Source organism: Pseudochaenichthys georgianus, chromosome 1 (genome assembly GCF_902827115.2).
Source record: "Pseudochaenichthys georgianus chromosome 1, fPseGeo1.2, whole genome shotgun sequence".
NCBI lineage: Eukaryota > Metazoa > Chordata > Actinopteri > Perciformes > Channichthyidae > Pseudochaenichthys > Pseudochaenichthys georgianus.
The window spans coordinates 37,196,190-37,214,175 of record NC_047503.1 but is presented as its reverse complement, the minus strand read 5'-3'; the positions used below and the strand labels follow the sequence as shown (position 1 = coordinate 37,214,175).

The window sequence follows — 17,986 nt, the reverse complement described above, 5'->3', positions numbered from 1 at the left end:
ACTAAAACGCTCTTCAGACCTGATGAGAGCTGCAAATTATTGTATTACTTACATAATAACATGTGGGTTGGTCACTACAAGCGACAATTTTTACATTACAAGAATTCAAACCAAGGTAAATTTAGGCTACAAACATAAATTAGGCAAGGCAAGTTTATTTATATAGCACCTTTCAGCACCAGGCAATTCAAGGTGCTTTACAAAAATGAAAGACATTAAGAAAATGGCATTTAAAATCAGTCATTAAAAAGAAAAGCTAATAAAATAAGCATTAAAAGATATAAGTTACAGTGCAGTCTAAGATATGAATAGTTCAATTCTTTCGGTTCTTGATTTTTTATCTATTCACAGAACCTCCCTTTGGAAATCTGAACATTTCCGTCCCGATTGTTCATTTAGACTGATTGTTTTCACCATGTTTTGCTCGCATGACATCCACAATCGGATCCACAAACTAGCCCCCTACTCTGCTTTGCGTTCCATAACAAAGTCTTTAAGTGTTACCTGAACACCCCGTGTTACCAAAACACTATTTTTCACCCGTCGGTGCTGTGATACTTGTTCCTCAGTACAAATCGCCCAAAAACTGATCGTAAACCCTGGCTACGACGGATATCCCAAATATCCTACTTTCGAGCAGTCCCTCTCATAAATGTCATGGAGAAATTAATTAAATTTAAATGTAAAACATTAAAAAAGAGCAGTCCAATTAGTGCATATTTAAAGCGTAACCCACGAGGTTTAGATATTATACATAAATGTATATGCGCCACAGAATTTAATTGTGCTACAAAGATTGTTTATGACTGATTGTTGATGTTGAGCACATTTTTAAGTGCATCACCTTTTGTTGAGAAAGCTGTTAAAAAGATATCTGTTAAATTGTTCAGAGAAGTCACCCTAAGAAAAAAAACATATTCCTCATTTGGTTGATTAAAGCACTTAAGATCCTCTGTGTGTAAGAATTGTTTTCCATCTATACTGTATCTTATTCTACAGTCTTGCTTCCACAGAGCAGAAGTAAAGCTCTGTTGTGCTGATGTCTGCTAGAAAGGAGTCTTGGATGAGTAAGTAATCTGCAGAATGTCCCTATGGATGTGGCATTTCAACCAGACTGGATGGGTCATTAACCAGAATGGCAAAAGAGGCACCAGAATGCAGCAGTGTTAAATGTTGCTCTCCGGCACATGAGATGTCTTTACACCGAGCACACATGAATGCTATCAGCTAACCTTATAAAACCAAATACGTCTGGCTAGAATTACTCTATTTCTTAATTTACAGCTATAATTAATTTGATGTCCTCGTCCCGTCACTTTGGCTTTTTATTTATGAAGCATTCAAGATTAGAAGTAGAGATAAAAGGGAGATCATCATCATATTTGGCAAAAATCAACACATGGATCAGGTGTTATCATCTGAAATGCAGCACGGACCTTTCTGACAAAACAAGACCACATTTACAATTCCAATTTCCAATATGCTGGGCTGGGCATCGATCTTTCAATTGAAGCCGGGTTTCTCTCTGACCCCAGCTGAACAACAGAGGCTTGTGTGAACAGCAGGTACACAGGTGCTGATTGTAATATCAGTAGCCTACCAGGCAGACTGGCATCCATAAACAGGCCTATCCATCAGGCTGGCGGGTTGCCTTTGACACCCGTGTCAGAGGCAGACGAACAGAATAAATGATGGAGAGAGGGGATCAATCAAAGCAGGGAAGGGGAGGCACCTGCCCCCTGACTGGCCCAGTCAAGCCCCGAGATGGAGCATGATGGAGGGGCTAGCCTCAGGTGCAAAGAGGGGTGGGCAGCTCTTTGTCTGAAGGTGCTTGGTTAAGTGTGAGCCAGGTCTTGACCATGGTGGTTTGTGGTTTTGTTAAGGTCCAAAGTCAGGTCACAGACAGAGATTGAAAGAGGACACGCTTGTTTGTTAGTGAAAAGAGACGGGGTGGTTGTTTGGGTGTGAGGGGAAAGCTATTGGAAGGGAGACATTAGTCATCATTAGGTGGCTCGATGACAGTGTTTAATGGTTCTTTATGTGATTTCCAATGTGGCAATCGTCTTTCCTCTACCTGTCCTACCTGGTTACCACTAGCAGCAGGGATTCACGTTTTACATCTCACCAAGGGCAACAACACAAGGATTGCTATTGGGCTATTGTGAGGCTTAATTTAGTCACAGTGGTGTTTGAGCTAAAGGCTGTTGCTGGGTGCTATTTTTACCATGTTAACCTATTTAGTTTAGCATGCTAACATTTGTCGATGGAACTAAACATGAATACAGCTGAAGGGGATATCATTGGTTTTGAATAACCAAGAATGGAAGAAATTCAAATTTGACCTGATTAAGGACCTTGATAAAAAGTAAAGAAGCTATTACAATTCATCCAGTGGTGGACATGCTGTCATGATGCATACAATAGTGACATTTGACATAAAACCACAAATGTCGTAAAAAGTAATGGATTGTACCACTTTAGTCCATTACACTTTATCAAGAACATTTCTGTCAATTCATGTGCTAAATGTTGATTTATTTTTCAACTTATTTGACCTGATGGTTGCCTTAAAAAGGAAGATTCAGAGGCTTAAAAAAGTCAGTAGAAAACATTACAGGGACTATAAATGTCTGTATCAAATGGTTATCTATATTAGATTCGTCACTAAAATCCTCGATCGGAAATGTAAATGTGTGGGGACCACAAATACTTTTACGAGATATGATGGCAATTGGTCTTACAGTTTTTGGATATTTCTGTGATAAAGCAGAGAACAGACCAACCAACATTGCCCGGCCTATAGTCTAGTTGTTAGCATAAAAAACACACACAACAACAGAAAGAAAACATCTTGAACTGTGCCCATAGATTTCTGACAGATACAAGTACATATGGGCGATATGGTCCATAAGCAAAAGGATGAGCTCGTATCTTGGTTTCTGCAAAGCGTTGAGGCCCATCATTAACAAGTCTTCCTCCATCACTCTTAAACACCCAACATCTGGTTAGGGGACCGCTGACCTCATCCCTACAGAATGAGTTAATCATCGCTGATACAACCTCGCGCAAACAACTCGAGCCCATCAATGTGGTTTAAGACTCTACAGAGAGAGGAGGTGGGGTTCATATGCATTTCGTGTGAGGGAGACAGAGAGAAAGATTAAGGGACAGTAAAGAAGGTAACAACACTTTACTGCTCTACTGGGGAACAGAAACTCACTTCAGGAGGCTTTATACCTTTATTTGGCCTTATCTCCTCTAATTGGCTTAAATCACTTGGAATTGTTTGTACATGTTTTTATGTTGAGCAGCTCCGAAGCTTGGACCGTGACTTGACATAAGCAGTGAGGCAAATAGAGAGGAGCAGTATGATAATAATTGGGTTTCCTGATGACTGGATGAGCCAAAGTGGGCTGCGGGGAATGATGCTTTAGATTAAACTGACCCTGGATGTTTAAAATCCTAGTAAAAGGGAAAAATCACAGCGGAACACATGGCGGCTTTGATGCTAACGAGTATGTCTCTGGAATGGAGCTCTAATTACTGTACCTGGAGAACAGGGAGGGACAGACAGTAAAGGAGTGAAGGAAAGAGGGGAAGAAAGAGAAAGAAGGTCATCCCCACCCATCACTCCGCTGGTTGTCGTCGCGGTGCGGCTGAGCGATTTATTGACCATCTCAGGATGCACTCTGTCAGGGCGTACGAGGAGTGCGGAGGGAATGGATGGCGAAACAGCATGAAGGAGAGACGGAGGGAGGGCATGAGGGAGGGAAGGAGGCCAATATGAATGAGTGAGAGTGAGGGGATCCGTTTCCTTGGGCTCATTGATAATGACATACCTGCTTGGGCTGTCCGTTAGTCCTATAGCACACACTACTTAGGTTCTAACTGGAAAATCAATAGGCTCCTCTCTCAGAGACCTCTTGCTACCATGGCTCTTTGTGATTGGCAGCTGCAGCCGAAGGTCGTCCCTGGTGACCATGAGAGTTTGGCGAAGCGAACAGGAGGAGGAGGGAGGGGTGCAGTCCCAGCAGTTTGACACTTTAGGGAGAGCTTAACGATATGGGACTGGTCGCTACATAACACCAGGGAGGTTTTCTTTGACTGAGTGACCATCCATTCAGCCACTCCAGCTAACCCGAGGAGCCGTCACCACCCCACTAATTAGAGTTACCAAAGTCTTCTCAACGGGGGTTTCATCGTTGCATAGTCCAAGGTTGGACACTGACCTTTAGGTAAAAATGACTGATATTCTTTCCCAAATATGTTCAGCTCTGGCCCTTAGTTAAAACTCTTTGGAAACAAAGTGTGGATTTAATCATTGTTCAGAAAATCTATCATCAGCTGTGTTTAGTTTTGGTGAAGTTTAGAAGTTAATTACAGAAAATGTGCAAACAAACGATGAGGCCACACAAGGCAGAAGTATATGATATAAAGTGAGGTGGTCTGATTTCTACACTTAGTGTCCTACTGTGCTGTTTACCTGTTGACATTAGAATATAATTTTACCAAATACATATTTGTCCTGTGGTTTGAGGCAATTATATTTAATTTTCACAGCACAATCTGCGTTTTTTTAAATAAAATATTTCTGTATTTAATTTATTGTTTGTTTAACTATTTTTCCTGCTGCAAGCTGATTTTTCATTTCCAGTGATGTGGGACAACCTTGTCGATACCACAATAAAAATATAAATTACTTTAATGTGCATTCCCGCATTTTAACATCACGTTTGTTATTTTGAACTTACTACATATACTCAAACCACAGAAAGAATTAATAAATAGTTTGCAAACAGGACACAGGGATAGTTTAAAATACACTCAGATGGCAAAGGGGATCTTAGGGAAGGTTGCTCCAATCAGGTTTTTCCTGGTATTTCCTCTGGCCAATCAGCTGGAAGGAGAGCATATTTCACTTCCTCATTCACACAAAGTCTCCAGGAGTGGCTGTGCAACAATAACTCCACATGCAATATTGATGACTGGTGTCTTAACACAGAGAGGGTGCTACTACACACACACACACACACACACACACACACACACACACACACACACACACACACACACACACACACACACACACACACACACACACACACACACACACACACACACACACACACACACACACACACACACACACACACACACACACACACACACACACACACACACACACACACACACACACACACACACACACACACACACACACACACACACACACACACACACACACACACACACACACACACACACACACACACACACACACACACACACACACACACACACACACACACACACACACACACACACACACACACACACACACACACACACACACACACACACACACACACACACCTGCTCTGTGACTTCATCAGTTCTGCTATCTGCCGAGCAGATGCAGAAGCCTGCTAGGCAATTAGTTGCCTGCGATGGTTTTCTTTGAGCCCTCTGTAGAGGGAGCAGCTGGGTCCATGCGAGTTTGGGAGACAGCAACAAAATGTGTGAACAAGGGCATCAAAAATGTACTCACACAATCCACATGTGTGCCGATGATGGTCTATGTGCATGTGTTGTTAGGCAGTGCTACACTTTCCCTGCACCATTCGTATTTCCAGAGAAAGGAAAAGGGGAGAAAATAGCGCCAACGAAAAATGCCAAACTTTGACATCCCCCTCCCTTATCACACACTTGGAATTACAAAGCACACTAACTCAGACAGACACAGGGAGGAAACTGTTGCACAATTTGTTGCAAAACAAACCTATTCCTACTATTGTATTATTCAAAGATCTCTAATGTCATGGCATAAAATGTAGCCATAATATTTAGAAATGCATGGCAAGGACCAGAGTTATTGTTAATATGTCTGCTGTAAATCACTTGGAGAGTTTTACTTTGTAATTGTTGTATGCACATTACAAACTGGCAATTCAGAGTGATGATTAAACAAGTACAGTATATGACTTATACTGACCAAATTATCACTGAAATTCTATTTTCTTACAAACGTTTTATGACATTAATGAAACACAATCCTCACATAAAGAGACCACATAGGTATAAATATGTTTGAATTAGAATGACGTATTTCAGGTCTTTTTACTAATTGTAAACTATGTTATGAAAACTGTAGTACACAGAGTAATGAGCCACCTGGGGGTACTCAGTGTAATCTGGTAGGAGAGGAGAGGGAAAAGAGACACACAGAGAGAGGACGGAAGAAGAGAAAAAAAAGATGAGAGGCGGTGAGGTTACTCATCAGCTGGCAGAGATTTGCACAGGCATGGACACTGTTTTGTGCTTCTGAGGGGATCACTGTGGCGTCGTCACACAGACTCAGATCAAAGAGCTCTCTGACAGGCGCCTGATCTTTTCTCCAGTCAATATAAACCAGGGGGAACTCTTTAGGAACCACAGATAATTCTCTACATTTTCAGGAGATAAAGGGCACAAAGAAATAGAAAGAATAGAATAATGACTGACGTGGCCTTTGTCATTAGATAAAATGCAAAAGGGAGGAAAAATGATTCAAAATAGATTAGATAAACCAAACTATCCCAAATACTCCCAGCGTTTCTCAGTGTTGATCATACTTCTATTTTCCACCTACAAATGAAACAGCAGTTTGGCACAGGAAATGAACAATCACCGTTTTCTGAAATATGGCTGACCTTTCCATTTCAACTGGCAAATCAGACAGATTCAATAAAATACAATTCACTCACTGTATCTTGCGCATTCCACTTTGTAAACGTATTGAGTAGCAACGAGTGATGTGATAGGAGGGCCACCATGGATTCATAATGACATCATTAAAGTCTGTTGCTGTATAATTCATTAAGCTACAGCTGGCATGTCCATCATTATATTTGGACACTTGCTCTCCAAGTAGTGTGCATTAATCTCTCTTGAGCTGTGAGATTGATAATAAACAGTCATCCAGAAATAACAGCCAGACAGTGTTCTATATCTTGTTTCTGATTTTCAAACTTTAGCATAACTCTAGTTTGACTTGGAGGGGAGGAATCTCAGATTAACGTTTGCTTTATATTTCACAATAAGTCAACTGTTGCTATTCTTGTCACAGTTTTTCTGGATACTAGTTTTCTATGAAAAGAATAACCAAATATGTTGTGTGTTTATTTAGTTGCTTGTCCATGAAATCTAAATGTAATGACACACAAGCAAATGTTACTCAAAAATATCTCACCTTGAATGAATGGGACACTAAACCTCTCCACTGAAATGTATTTAAATAACTTTGGGTGGGTAAACCCTACTTAAGCATTTTCAACCATCATACACATAAGTTACATATTGCAATATAGTTTGTGTGAGGAGCCTTTGGACTTATTTTCAAACTAATTGAATGGGTTCAAACATGCATTTACATCAGTTAAAAAATTCAGCAGGTAATTAGCCCTGAAACAAAAATGACTTCTTCCTATTTTATGATAAGTTACTGTAAACTCCCTAAAGCCCCTTCAGCACATGCAAAAAGTCTACATGATAAAGACCAGAATATATGGTAACTGGAGGGGAGCTCATTAATCTTTGGCTTTTCTGAAATGTTTGTGGCTTAATTCCCTTGCATACTTGGCTACTTCATATCACTAAATAGGTTCTTGGAAGAGTTCTTGGATCAACATTTTTACATTTGTAAAATTATTTCTCTAAAAAGTTTCATCTGATTCATGCATATTTTTATTTACAATTTATTTGAACAATGTAAGCTTTTAATGCCCGTAAAACAAAGTTTTGTCAAAAGTAATATATATGCAGCTTAACAGGAGCAAAGAAAATATAACGGCATTTTACCTAAGGTCTAGGTCTCTTTAGTAGACCTTATTGTCTGTGATCAACACTGCAATATATTCACGTGTTACTGTAGGCCTAAATTATTTTCTGAAATAACCACAATACATTAAATAGAAAAGTTGTAATTTCTATGTCGGTGAATAAGTTCCAGGTCCAATAATCAAAACGATCACTTGAAATTAAAACGCGTTTTTAACTAAAGCCCAGCGAGCCAGGCTTAACAATAGCATCCAATTAGCTCCACATAATGTTGCGCGAGACTCCGTTAATGACCGCTACCACGTTAACTGGAAAATCAGACACGTGTCAAAGGACTGCAAATACTGCAACAATACTTCGACTTTTAACATTTCACATGGCTTTTACACTGCGGGGGTTGTTATATTTACAGCATGCTTACATGTGTAAATATGTCTCAACCCACAGCGGAGTGTCTGTGGGAGAATGTAATGACTTCTTTAGTCCTCCAACGTGAAGTCTGGGTGACAAGGGGACTTCAATTACAACCTCGGAGAGACCTCTGCTTAAATTATTCAGTACGGACAAGGTTCACAGCGATAAACCGACGGGAAAATTAACTCTGGTGTCTCTGAGTGTGCGCGTGCGTGCGTGTGTGTAAGGGAAGCAGCGGATACACGTCTTGTTTCAGTTATTTGACTAAATCCAATAAATACCGACTGTCTTAATAACACTAAATGTTCAATGAAATGTGAAGAAATCGATGTGTGTGTGTGTGTGTGTGTGTGTGTGTGTGTGTGTGTGTGTGTGTGTGTGTGTGTGTGTGTGTGTGTGTGTGTGTGTGTGTGTGTGTGTGTGTGTGTGTGTGTGTGGTGTGTGTGTGTGTGTGTGTGTGTGTGTGTGTGTGTGTGTGTGTGTGTGTGTGTGTGTGTGTGTGTGTGTGTGTGTGTGTGTGTGTGTGTGTGTGTGTGTGAAAGTTTGGCAGCTGGGTATCACTAACGTTAATTTGTCTGAATTTCTGTTTATAGTTTCAGCCCCTGAATGAAGGCTTCTGAGCATATAGCTGCAGGTGCACTCAACACATAGCATTTTAAACGTATTAACCAAAGTATCAATGCTTAACAATATAAAACAGCATGATATATTCATCAGTTAAAGAACAATATACAATGTTGCACGAACGTTAAAGATAAAAGACGTGTCCATAAAAATATAAATTAGAATTGACCTCAAATGAAGATGCATGTAAAACACTGTTTATTTATTCCACTCAATTTTAATTTACACATTATGTTACCAATTGACTTAACCTTATGTTAGATTTATAATTCGAAATGGGGACAATCGCACTTAAAACTGATTTATATTTATAAGAATAAGGCAGATACCAGACTTCGTAAAAATGTAGAATAAATAATACTTGCTGTCAATTAGAGAAAAAACGCTGCCATTACAGACCATTTGAAAGATGAGGAAAATCACGGAAAACATAATCAAATTAAAACATGAGACAAAAAACCAAGATTTATCTGCAGAAAACAAGTGGGTCTAAAGTTAAAGGCTGCACTCACACTGTGCCAACACTCCTAATCCTCAAAACGCACCGAGCGAAAATACGGGTAAAGACCAACACAGAATTTGTTTTACGGCTGGCTTAGAGAGTGTAAACTGGAATCTGCCCGTATAAACCGAAAGGATTTTGTTTTCCTGTGTCGAAATGGGAGCAGAGGACAGCTCCGCGCGCCTCGATGCTGCCGAGGCGGACTGGAGCTCCTCTGATCTGATTGGCTGCCGGCACTGACAGCTCTGCACATGATTGCAGGAGCAGAAGCCCGACCCCTTTCACTTTTGCTAAAGGAACCATTCATAAACTACACAAGTCCAGCTCACAGCTGAGTGTGGACGAAAAGTGAGCACATAGGAGAGACTAACTGCAAGAGGAGTCACAGACGATGTTTTTAGCCTTTAGCGTCTGCAGCCCAGGACACGGATGGTGACCCACCACCCGAATATGACTTTACCTAACGCTGCTGATGAGTTGGACTGATATTTAGCAGGCTAATAGGTTGCATTCCTATCCGTTTCCTCCTCCTCACACTGACGTCCATCCGCTGTTTTCAGCCAAATAACTTTTGATTATACACTTTTTGCTGAACAGGGAAGCGCTTGCCTCTGGCTTTACCGGTAAGCGTTGGATCCTTCAACCTATTGCGACTCCCCGGTGTACAGCCCGGACCTGTGCCCCAACATGATAGCGACGCAGGCAAAGCTGGTTTACCAGCTCAACAAATACAACAACGAGAGATGCCAAGCTCGCAAAGCGGCCATTGCGAAGACTATACGGGAGGTTTGTAAAGTGGTGTCAGATGTCCTGAAGGAGGTGGAAGTGCAGGAGCCCCGGTTTATCAGCTCCCTCAGTGAGATAGATGCACGCTTTGAGGGGATGGAGGTCATCTCCCCCAATGAGTTTGAGGTGGTTCTTTACCTCAACCAAATGGGGGTGTTCAACTTCGTGGATGACGGCTCCTTGCCCGGCTGCGCGGTGCTGAAGCTGAGTGATGGCCGTAAACGGAGCATGTCGCTGTGGGTCGAGTTCATCACCGCCTCGGGCTACCTCTCCGCCAGAAAGATCCGCTCCAGGTTTCAGACTCTGGTGGCGCAGGCCGTGGATAAATGCAGCTACCGCGACGTGGTAAAGATGGTGGCGGACACCAGCGAGGTCAGACTAAGGATCAGGGAGAGGTATGTGGTGCAGATCACCCCCGCGTTCAAGTGCACGGGGATTTGGCCTAGAAGTGCAGCTCAGTGGCCCATGCCCCACATCCCATGGCCCGGTCCTAACCGGGTAGCAGAATGTAAAGCTGAGGGTTTTAATCTCCTCTCCAAAGAGTGCTACTCTTTGACGGGGAAGCAGAGCTCTGCAGAGAGCGACGCCTGGGTTCTGCAGTTCAGCGAGGCCGAGAACAGGCTGCTGATGGCTGGCTGCAGGAAGAAGTGTCTGTCGGTGCTGAAGACTTTGAGGGACCGTCACCTGGAGCTGCCGGGACAGCCGCTGCAAAATTACCACATGAAGACCCTGCTGCTGTACGAGTGCGAGAAACACCCGAGAGAGACCGACTGGGACGAGTCCTGCCTCGGAGACCGACTGAACGGCATCCTGTTGCAGCTCATATCCTGCCTGCAATGCCGCAGATGTCCCCACTACTTCTTGCCAAACTTGGACTTGTTTCAGGGAAAGCCTCACTCAGCCCTGGAGGCTGCTGCGAAGCAGGCATGGAGACTAGCGAGGGAAATCCTCACCAATGCTAAAAGTTTGGACAAACTATAAAGTGATTGTCGACACAGAACCGAGAGATATTTTGGGATAAAACTTAAGACAAAGACAAAGATCATCCTGCAACTGATTCTCCAAGCAATGTGAACAAAAATAAATCAGTAAGAAAATAATGCAGCGAGCAAACCACAAAACCATTTTTAAATGGAGCAATTGGGCCACTGCCAGAGACAAAGTGAAGGTACATTTTCAGATAAATGTAATAACTTTGTCTTCTTTAAATGTTTTCACAAAGTGAAGAAACTTTTATTTAAATATATGCACAAAATCGTTAAGTGAAAGAATACAATGTAGCGTGCCAAGTTCCATTTTTTCATTATGTAACTTTAAAAAGAAATGTTAATAAAAATGTTGCAAATTAAATTACAACTTGGCCTCGTGTCTTGACGTGTTTTGACAGCTGAGGTGACAGGCGAAGCTGTTGCATTTTATTGTTGCTATTGTCTGGTGAAGAGAGTCATTCAATTATTCATTTTCACGAAAGATAGTTGACGTGTGCTTAACACTCAAGGTACAAGGTTTTTATTTTTGTCATACGAACATAGCTACAGTGTAGTTATGCCGATGAAAATCGTAGGGCACAGGCTTCTCCAACAGTGCAACACAATAACACAGATAAACAGAAAAATACTAAAGAATTGCTTTTGCTACATTTAAAAGAAGGAATGTGCACAGCCAGCTTCGGGCCATACGTTATTTTCACAGCGTCACAGGCTCTAAAGGATTTTCGAATGAATGTAAATCAACGGACTCGTGTTAATATATAGCCCCGGGAGCTTCCCTGTTTGAACAGCAGCAGCAGCAGCACGGGGCCTGCAGCAAAACTAAAGCCTTCATCTGATTTATGCGTTATATTTTGGATAACACCGTGTATCATAGGCAATACGACTCCTTTATTGTCATGTTAATATAAATGGATATTCATATAAATATGAAATTGAAATAAAGGTAGATGCTTTCAAAATTAAGAACTCTAAAAACAAAACACATATTTGCAAAAAAATACGACAATTTTTACGCACTGTTAAACTGAACAAACACAACCACCTGTGGGTCAGCATTCTTCTTCTGTAGTCAACATGAGGCCAGTGCTGGAACTAACGACCTGATTTACCCATAGTCGTCCTGACTCGTCCACATTTTCTAACCATATTAACTTGCAATTGTACTTTTTTTTTAAAAATAGTTTTACGAAAGGAAAAAATTGCTACACGACATTTAATAATGGGAAGGCCTGATCTATGTCGCGTTAAGTTTAACCCATAAAGACATTTGGTTAATTTGTTAATTAATTACAAAAAACAGTTTCACTCCGAAACAATATGATATGCTTTCGTTTTGTTGAATTTAGGGTACTTTACAATACATCAAGAAAAAAGACAGTTGTTTTTTATTCAATAACAAAAGTAGTGGTAAGAGAAAAAAAATCATGCAAAGGAAATGTTCACAATTGTAATTCAAATAAGTCACGTTCTAACTTCAACAACCGATGGATATAACATTGTTGTTCTTCTTCACAATTAAAAATGTTAAGATAAAGTTGGAAACGCACAACAAATACCTTTTTTTTTAAAACACACACGTAGTCATAGAGCTATAACTCATGCATTCACCAGCCTGCATGAAGCATTTACCGGCACATACATGGCTTCAATACGTTAATATGAGACGTGAATGGAGCTCGGGTCTCTTACCTTTGGATCGATGGCCTTGAAGCTCGGATCGTCTTCGTCCACCTCGAAGTAGAGCTCCGAGGGGGTGATGGACAGGGTGCCTTTCACCACCACAGCCGGAGCCACCAGCTGGGCACTGGTGCTCAGGTTTACCGGGCCTGCAGGACACACAGGCCGGTCAGAGAAACACGCAAAGAGTCCTCCTCTCCGAGTGGACACATACGGTTGTTTTACACAGTAAGGGTACACTTTTAAACTCAATAAGGGATCGCAGAGCTGCTGGCTGTTTGCTACAACGATAATAGTTAGAAACCGTGTGAGCCTTCAATCCTGGACGTGGGTAATTTTTTAAGAAAACATGATAAGTGAAGAAACAACAAGCAATAAACAGCCATGTTCTTTTAAAAGTTGAGACTGTTTCACGCAAGAACTACGTTTATATTACAAATATGTTGCATAGGAGTTGCAGGATGTTCACATTGCGAGCTAAAGGGTACGACTTCAAACACCGTGTGTAGTTTACAAACGGCATTCTGCAATTATTCGATGAGTTAAAAATCACAATAAAAGCCCAATATGGATAGGCCTACTGTTTAATATGCTCGACAGTTTCCGAAATAAAATATCACAGGCCTTAGTATCCTAAAACTCACAATGAATTACATGATAAAGATTGTCAAAGTTAGCGAAATAATTGTCAGTCACATTGCAGTGATTGCGGGCTGCTGGGTGAATCTCTGTTTAATCTCTCATCAATCTTAATTTATACCAATATGACAATGCGCCTCGGCTCAGGGGAGCAGTGAGTCTGCGGCTCCACATATGAGCCATTGTATCTGCAGATGCGCTGCGAAGAGAGGAGGCTCGCAGCCCGGCCTGATTTCCCTGAGCACCCGCACACTCCGGATAGAATAAACACACACATATATATATTCACTCCTCTGCCTCTCGCGAACCCCGAGAGAACTGACATGTTATCCGTGGGTTGAAATAACATTTTTTGTTCCATTCAGTCAAAGACATTCAATTACACCTGAAGCAGACAGCTGCTTAAGAGGAGAAACTGAACCTCTCCCTATACGATCCCCACTCTCTCGCAGTATACACATCACTTTATTAGACAGGATTCAACGTTTAATCCTATTGTCCTTGCGTTATTTTAATAGCTCTCTGAGCCCCATTAAAGCAGCTAAATCTGGTGAGCGCTGTCACTGCACAAATGCGGATTACAGTGCAATCCGATTAGCGGACTATATTATATTTAATTAATATTCTTTAAAAAGCAGACAGATCAAAAGCAAAAATGGACTGACATCATCGTGAGCTGGATTAAATATAATATAAATCAGTATTCGAGTCATTTAATGAGTTTAAAAGGCTCATCGGGAAGGTTTTATTGGGTAATGCAGCTTTTTCTTGATCAGATAATGTCCAATTCCAGGGTAAACATTATGGATAAACTCAGCTACTGCAGGATAAAACATTTTGTGGAGAGGTGCACTCAGGCCTGTGTGTATATGTTTGTGAAGCACACCTCCAGTGGCACACATAAAAAGGAGAGTATAGCCTATTGTGTTTTCATCAACACATAGTGGTGCCATAATAAAACAGTTTTCCAGAGGCACTGCCGGCTAAGGCTTTCTTTAAAAGACGGTTTTCCCCAAGTAAGGAGGAGTCTGCAATGCTACAAGTATATACAAATGGCTACTATGATATGAAAAGTGATATTTAACACATTATTCAGTACAGCTAAACAGTGGAGCTGCATGTGTTGGATATTAAGCAATTTGAAAATGACAGCATGCTTCTTTATTTTGTCTGGGCTGCAGGACAGGGAGGGGTGAGAAATAGGGCGAGGTGAAGAAGACGAGCTGTTACTTTACCTGTAAAATTCTCCAGGTCCTTCTCCTCTGGAGATGACAGAGTGTCATCGTCTCCGTCGAGTGACGTCTCACTCTCAGAGTTTTGATTTCCCAGAGCCTGACTTCTGATGGACTGCTTTCCTTTGAGAATATCTTCCTCGGATGCTGCAGTGGGGAAAGGCTTTTATTTTTATTTTTGTCTTAATGTATGTTATATAGAGTGTTCAATATATTTCAAATTATGTTGTAGGTCTAGAAAGACATGTTAACTTTATTTTAGTGCAGATTTGACGGCTTGCATATTTCAATTATCACATTTGAGCAGAATTAGTTTTTAACCAAGCGCCTAAGACATCTTCTCTGCATACAACAAATTATACAAACAGTAAACAATGAGTGGAAATGTCAATTAAATTGAGAATTAAAAAGCAGTTTTGCTCTAATACGAGCTATCAGCTCTATTTTATTTATCTGCTGCCCTTTTTTAAACTTCAGCTAGGCTACGAGTGTGTAGTGTTAAATAAAAAGAAGACTGTCCATTCAAATCATTATTATCATAATATTAACAAAGCTATATTCTCAGAATTGCTTTAATTTACACACACTAAAATGCACATTGATATGAGTAAAGTATTTTAGGTTATGAACTTTGTAACACATTATCTTGGAATATTATTCCTGTCAGGTAGTAAAACTATTTGCAAAGTCCATCAGCACTGCTTTTAAACCTACATCAGTGAGGAGCAATGTTGACCTGTGTTGCATTGCCAGATTTGCAGATATACGTGCAAGCAGACCAACTGAAAACGAGGCACTCAAAAGTCCAACATAATCCTAACATTTAATGCATTTTGTCATTAGAAAGCATCCAATCAGACACCATTTTACAAAGTGTTAGTCAAAATCTATTTCTTAAACAAAGGTCGCACACTTCCAATTTTGAGTTCAACTCAACGTGACTTCAGGTTCCAACTGGATTATTTAAGAAAAATGGCAATCTGCAAACATTTACGGAGCCTTGCATTCCCCAGAGGTGCATGGTAAGGATCCACAGACACAAGTCCACAGCACAGCTCTCTGTAAACATAGCTGGCAATAAAAAGAGCGCTTCCGCTGCTTCTGTGCAGGTTTCTAATGCAGCATACTGCTAAAAACACAGTTTAAATCATCCGGTGCGACGCTAAACATAAAACTAATACCTAGTGGATTTTTTTAATCATCACCTGAGGGGAGATCAATTGCACTGCCTGGAAATGCACACTCGTGTCATGTGGCTATATACGTTGAAACTACCAGCCAGGATAAAAAATCTCATGTCATGGAAAATATGCAGCTCGGTGATATTTAGAATGGTCTTCCTGTAATTAAGCCTCCCTGGAGCATTCTTTAGTTAGCAGCACCAAAATTACTACCAGCTCCTCTAATACGTACCACATGCCATTGTATTCACACCAGGCAAGTGGACAGGGGACTTATCATGAGCTTAAAATACGGACATGTTTGAACTTCTTTGCATTTCACTGTAAACATGCTCAGTAATTCTCACCCCAATTTGCAAGTAGTGTACGTCTAACATCAGTATCAAACATTAGAAAAACAGTCTGTTGTAACTAAACCTCGTAATTGTCTGGTCAATGCTGCTTCTAAAGTACAAGTTAAAAATAGTTCCTCAGTATACACTGAAGGAAGTGTAACCAAAATATCGACCAGTCAGCTTGTTGTTGGGCTTGAGACTTTGAGAACAGCAAGAGTTATGACACACATAAAATAAATGAGCTCATAAGTGACAGACTATGGGCTAACTTCTCACTCGTTCATGCATACTGTTTATTGTTATTGTTCTTGTAGTTTGACAACTGAGGATTTTGGCAGTTTTGTACGTTTTCTATGTGTGCGTGTGTTTCAAGGGAATGTCCTAATTTTAGAGTTATCATTTGGTGTTAACCATGGGTCTTTAACACGGCCGACGGCCGTGGTCCCTAAGGTGTCCTCAGTGCTACTGCACTAAATTATTGTCCGAAAATGTTGTTTAAGATGTGTCTGAAAATACACGTAACATGAATCAAACATATTAGAAAAAATAAAAATGTCTATGCATAAAAAAGGACAAAAACAATCCATTTCCTCTTAAACAACATGTGTGATAGTTTCACGTTTACCCATGGATCTTTGGGCAATGACATGAGCAAGCTGGCCTGTGCTAAATCCCTGTGGCACTTATTTAAAGAATCGAACCAGTTAGCTAGAGCTAGGTATTACTATTTTAATAGTTTAGTAGTATAAGCACCATAAAAGGTATTCCGTACATGGTATTGTAACCCTCTTTCATATGCAAATCAATTGTATACCTATATAGCGCGGGGGTCCCTGTTCCTTCTCTCTTTTAGCTAAGGGCTCTTTGGTCTTAAAGACATTGAAGACCCCTGATATAAGCAAACAAAGTGTATGTGTCTATTTGTGTGTGTAACATAAGGAATTACAATTAAATGCTATACATTTTACTAATATCTATGGCAGTGAAAACAATAAATACAACATTTAGAGGGAAACTCCAAACAATTACTCACTATTTAAAACGTCATTTAAATTAAAGCACTATTTAAAAAGATTATCATGATAAACAATCCATGCAAAGAACAGGCGTGTCACATTAACAGAAATCCGGCAGTGCACTTCAACCTCATCACTCAACACGCAGGGAACACAAACGTGCATAAATCCCAACAGGTTACACTTTTTTCCTAGACCCCATTTCCCGACTGAGAGGTTCAAGTACCTGCTTATACAACTCAAGGCATGCATGGTCGCAGCAATTAAATTGTCAAAATTAACAAATTAGTTTTTAACGGGAGCGTAGCCAGGAGTGTGGTCACGAGGCGAGTATTGATTACCAGAACAGAGACATTAGTCTTCAGGTATTTACTCTGCCACCTCTGGTACACAGGCCCTGGACCAGACCAAATCAACCCAAGAAAAGATGGTTCTTTCCAGGCAAATACAAAACAGCCTACTCAAGCCTACTGGCAGCCACACACTCTCCTGTGGAAATCATCTTGGCGCAGTATGAATGATAACAGTTGTCCTACTATTAATGCAGAAATTCACAGTTTCCTCCATGTCTAAATGAAAAGATGTACATTTCCCCCTTCTAAAAAAAAAAGAGGAGAACATACCAAGTTGTCACAATAGATCACCCAGTATAAAATGCTAAATATTTTCCATTGCTTCTAATTTTATAATCAAGCGTGAGATTTCAGAAGTGCAGCCACAAGTAGCTAGAAAACAAGAGTAAATTCAGGCTTGATCTCATACTAAATATTTTC

General features: G+C 40.6%; 2 protein-coding genes across 2 annotated transcripts in view; one reads left to right on the top strand and one right to left on the bottom strand.

Moving 5' to 3' along the window:
- lrba (LPS-responsive vesicle trafficking, beach and anchor containing) overlaps positions 1 to 17,986 on the bottom strand; it is a 185,724-nt gene that overhangs the window by 62,465 nt on the left and 105,273 nt on the right. The window contains 2 exon segments of the mRNA XM_034086063.2: positions 12,823 to 12,959; positions 14,685 to 14,828. Coding sequence (XP_033941954.1) covers positions 12,823 to 12,959; positions 14,685 to 14,828 — 281 coding nt within the window.
- Positions 9,675 to 11,453, top strand: mab21l2 (mab-21-like 2). Its single transcript, XM_034086075.1, has one exon. It carries the CDS (start codon positions 10,043 to 10,045, stop codon positions 11,120 to 11,122), a length of 1,080 nt encoding a protein of 359 aa, XP_033941966.1. The 5' UTR covers positions 9,675 to 10,042; the 3' UTR covers positions 11,123 to 11,453.

Coding starts and splice junctions, on each gene's coding strand:
- mab21l2 (XM_034086075.1), top strand. CDS start 10,043: ATGATAGCGACGCAGGCAAAGCTGGTTTACCAGCTCAACAAATACAAC.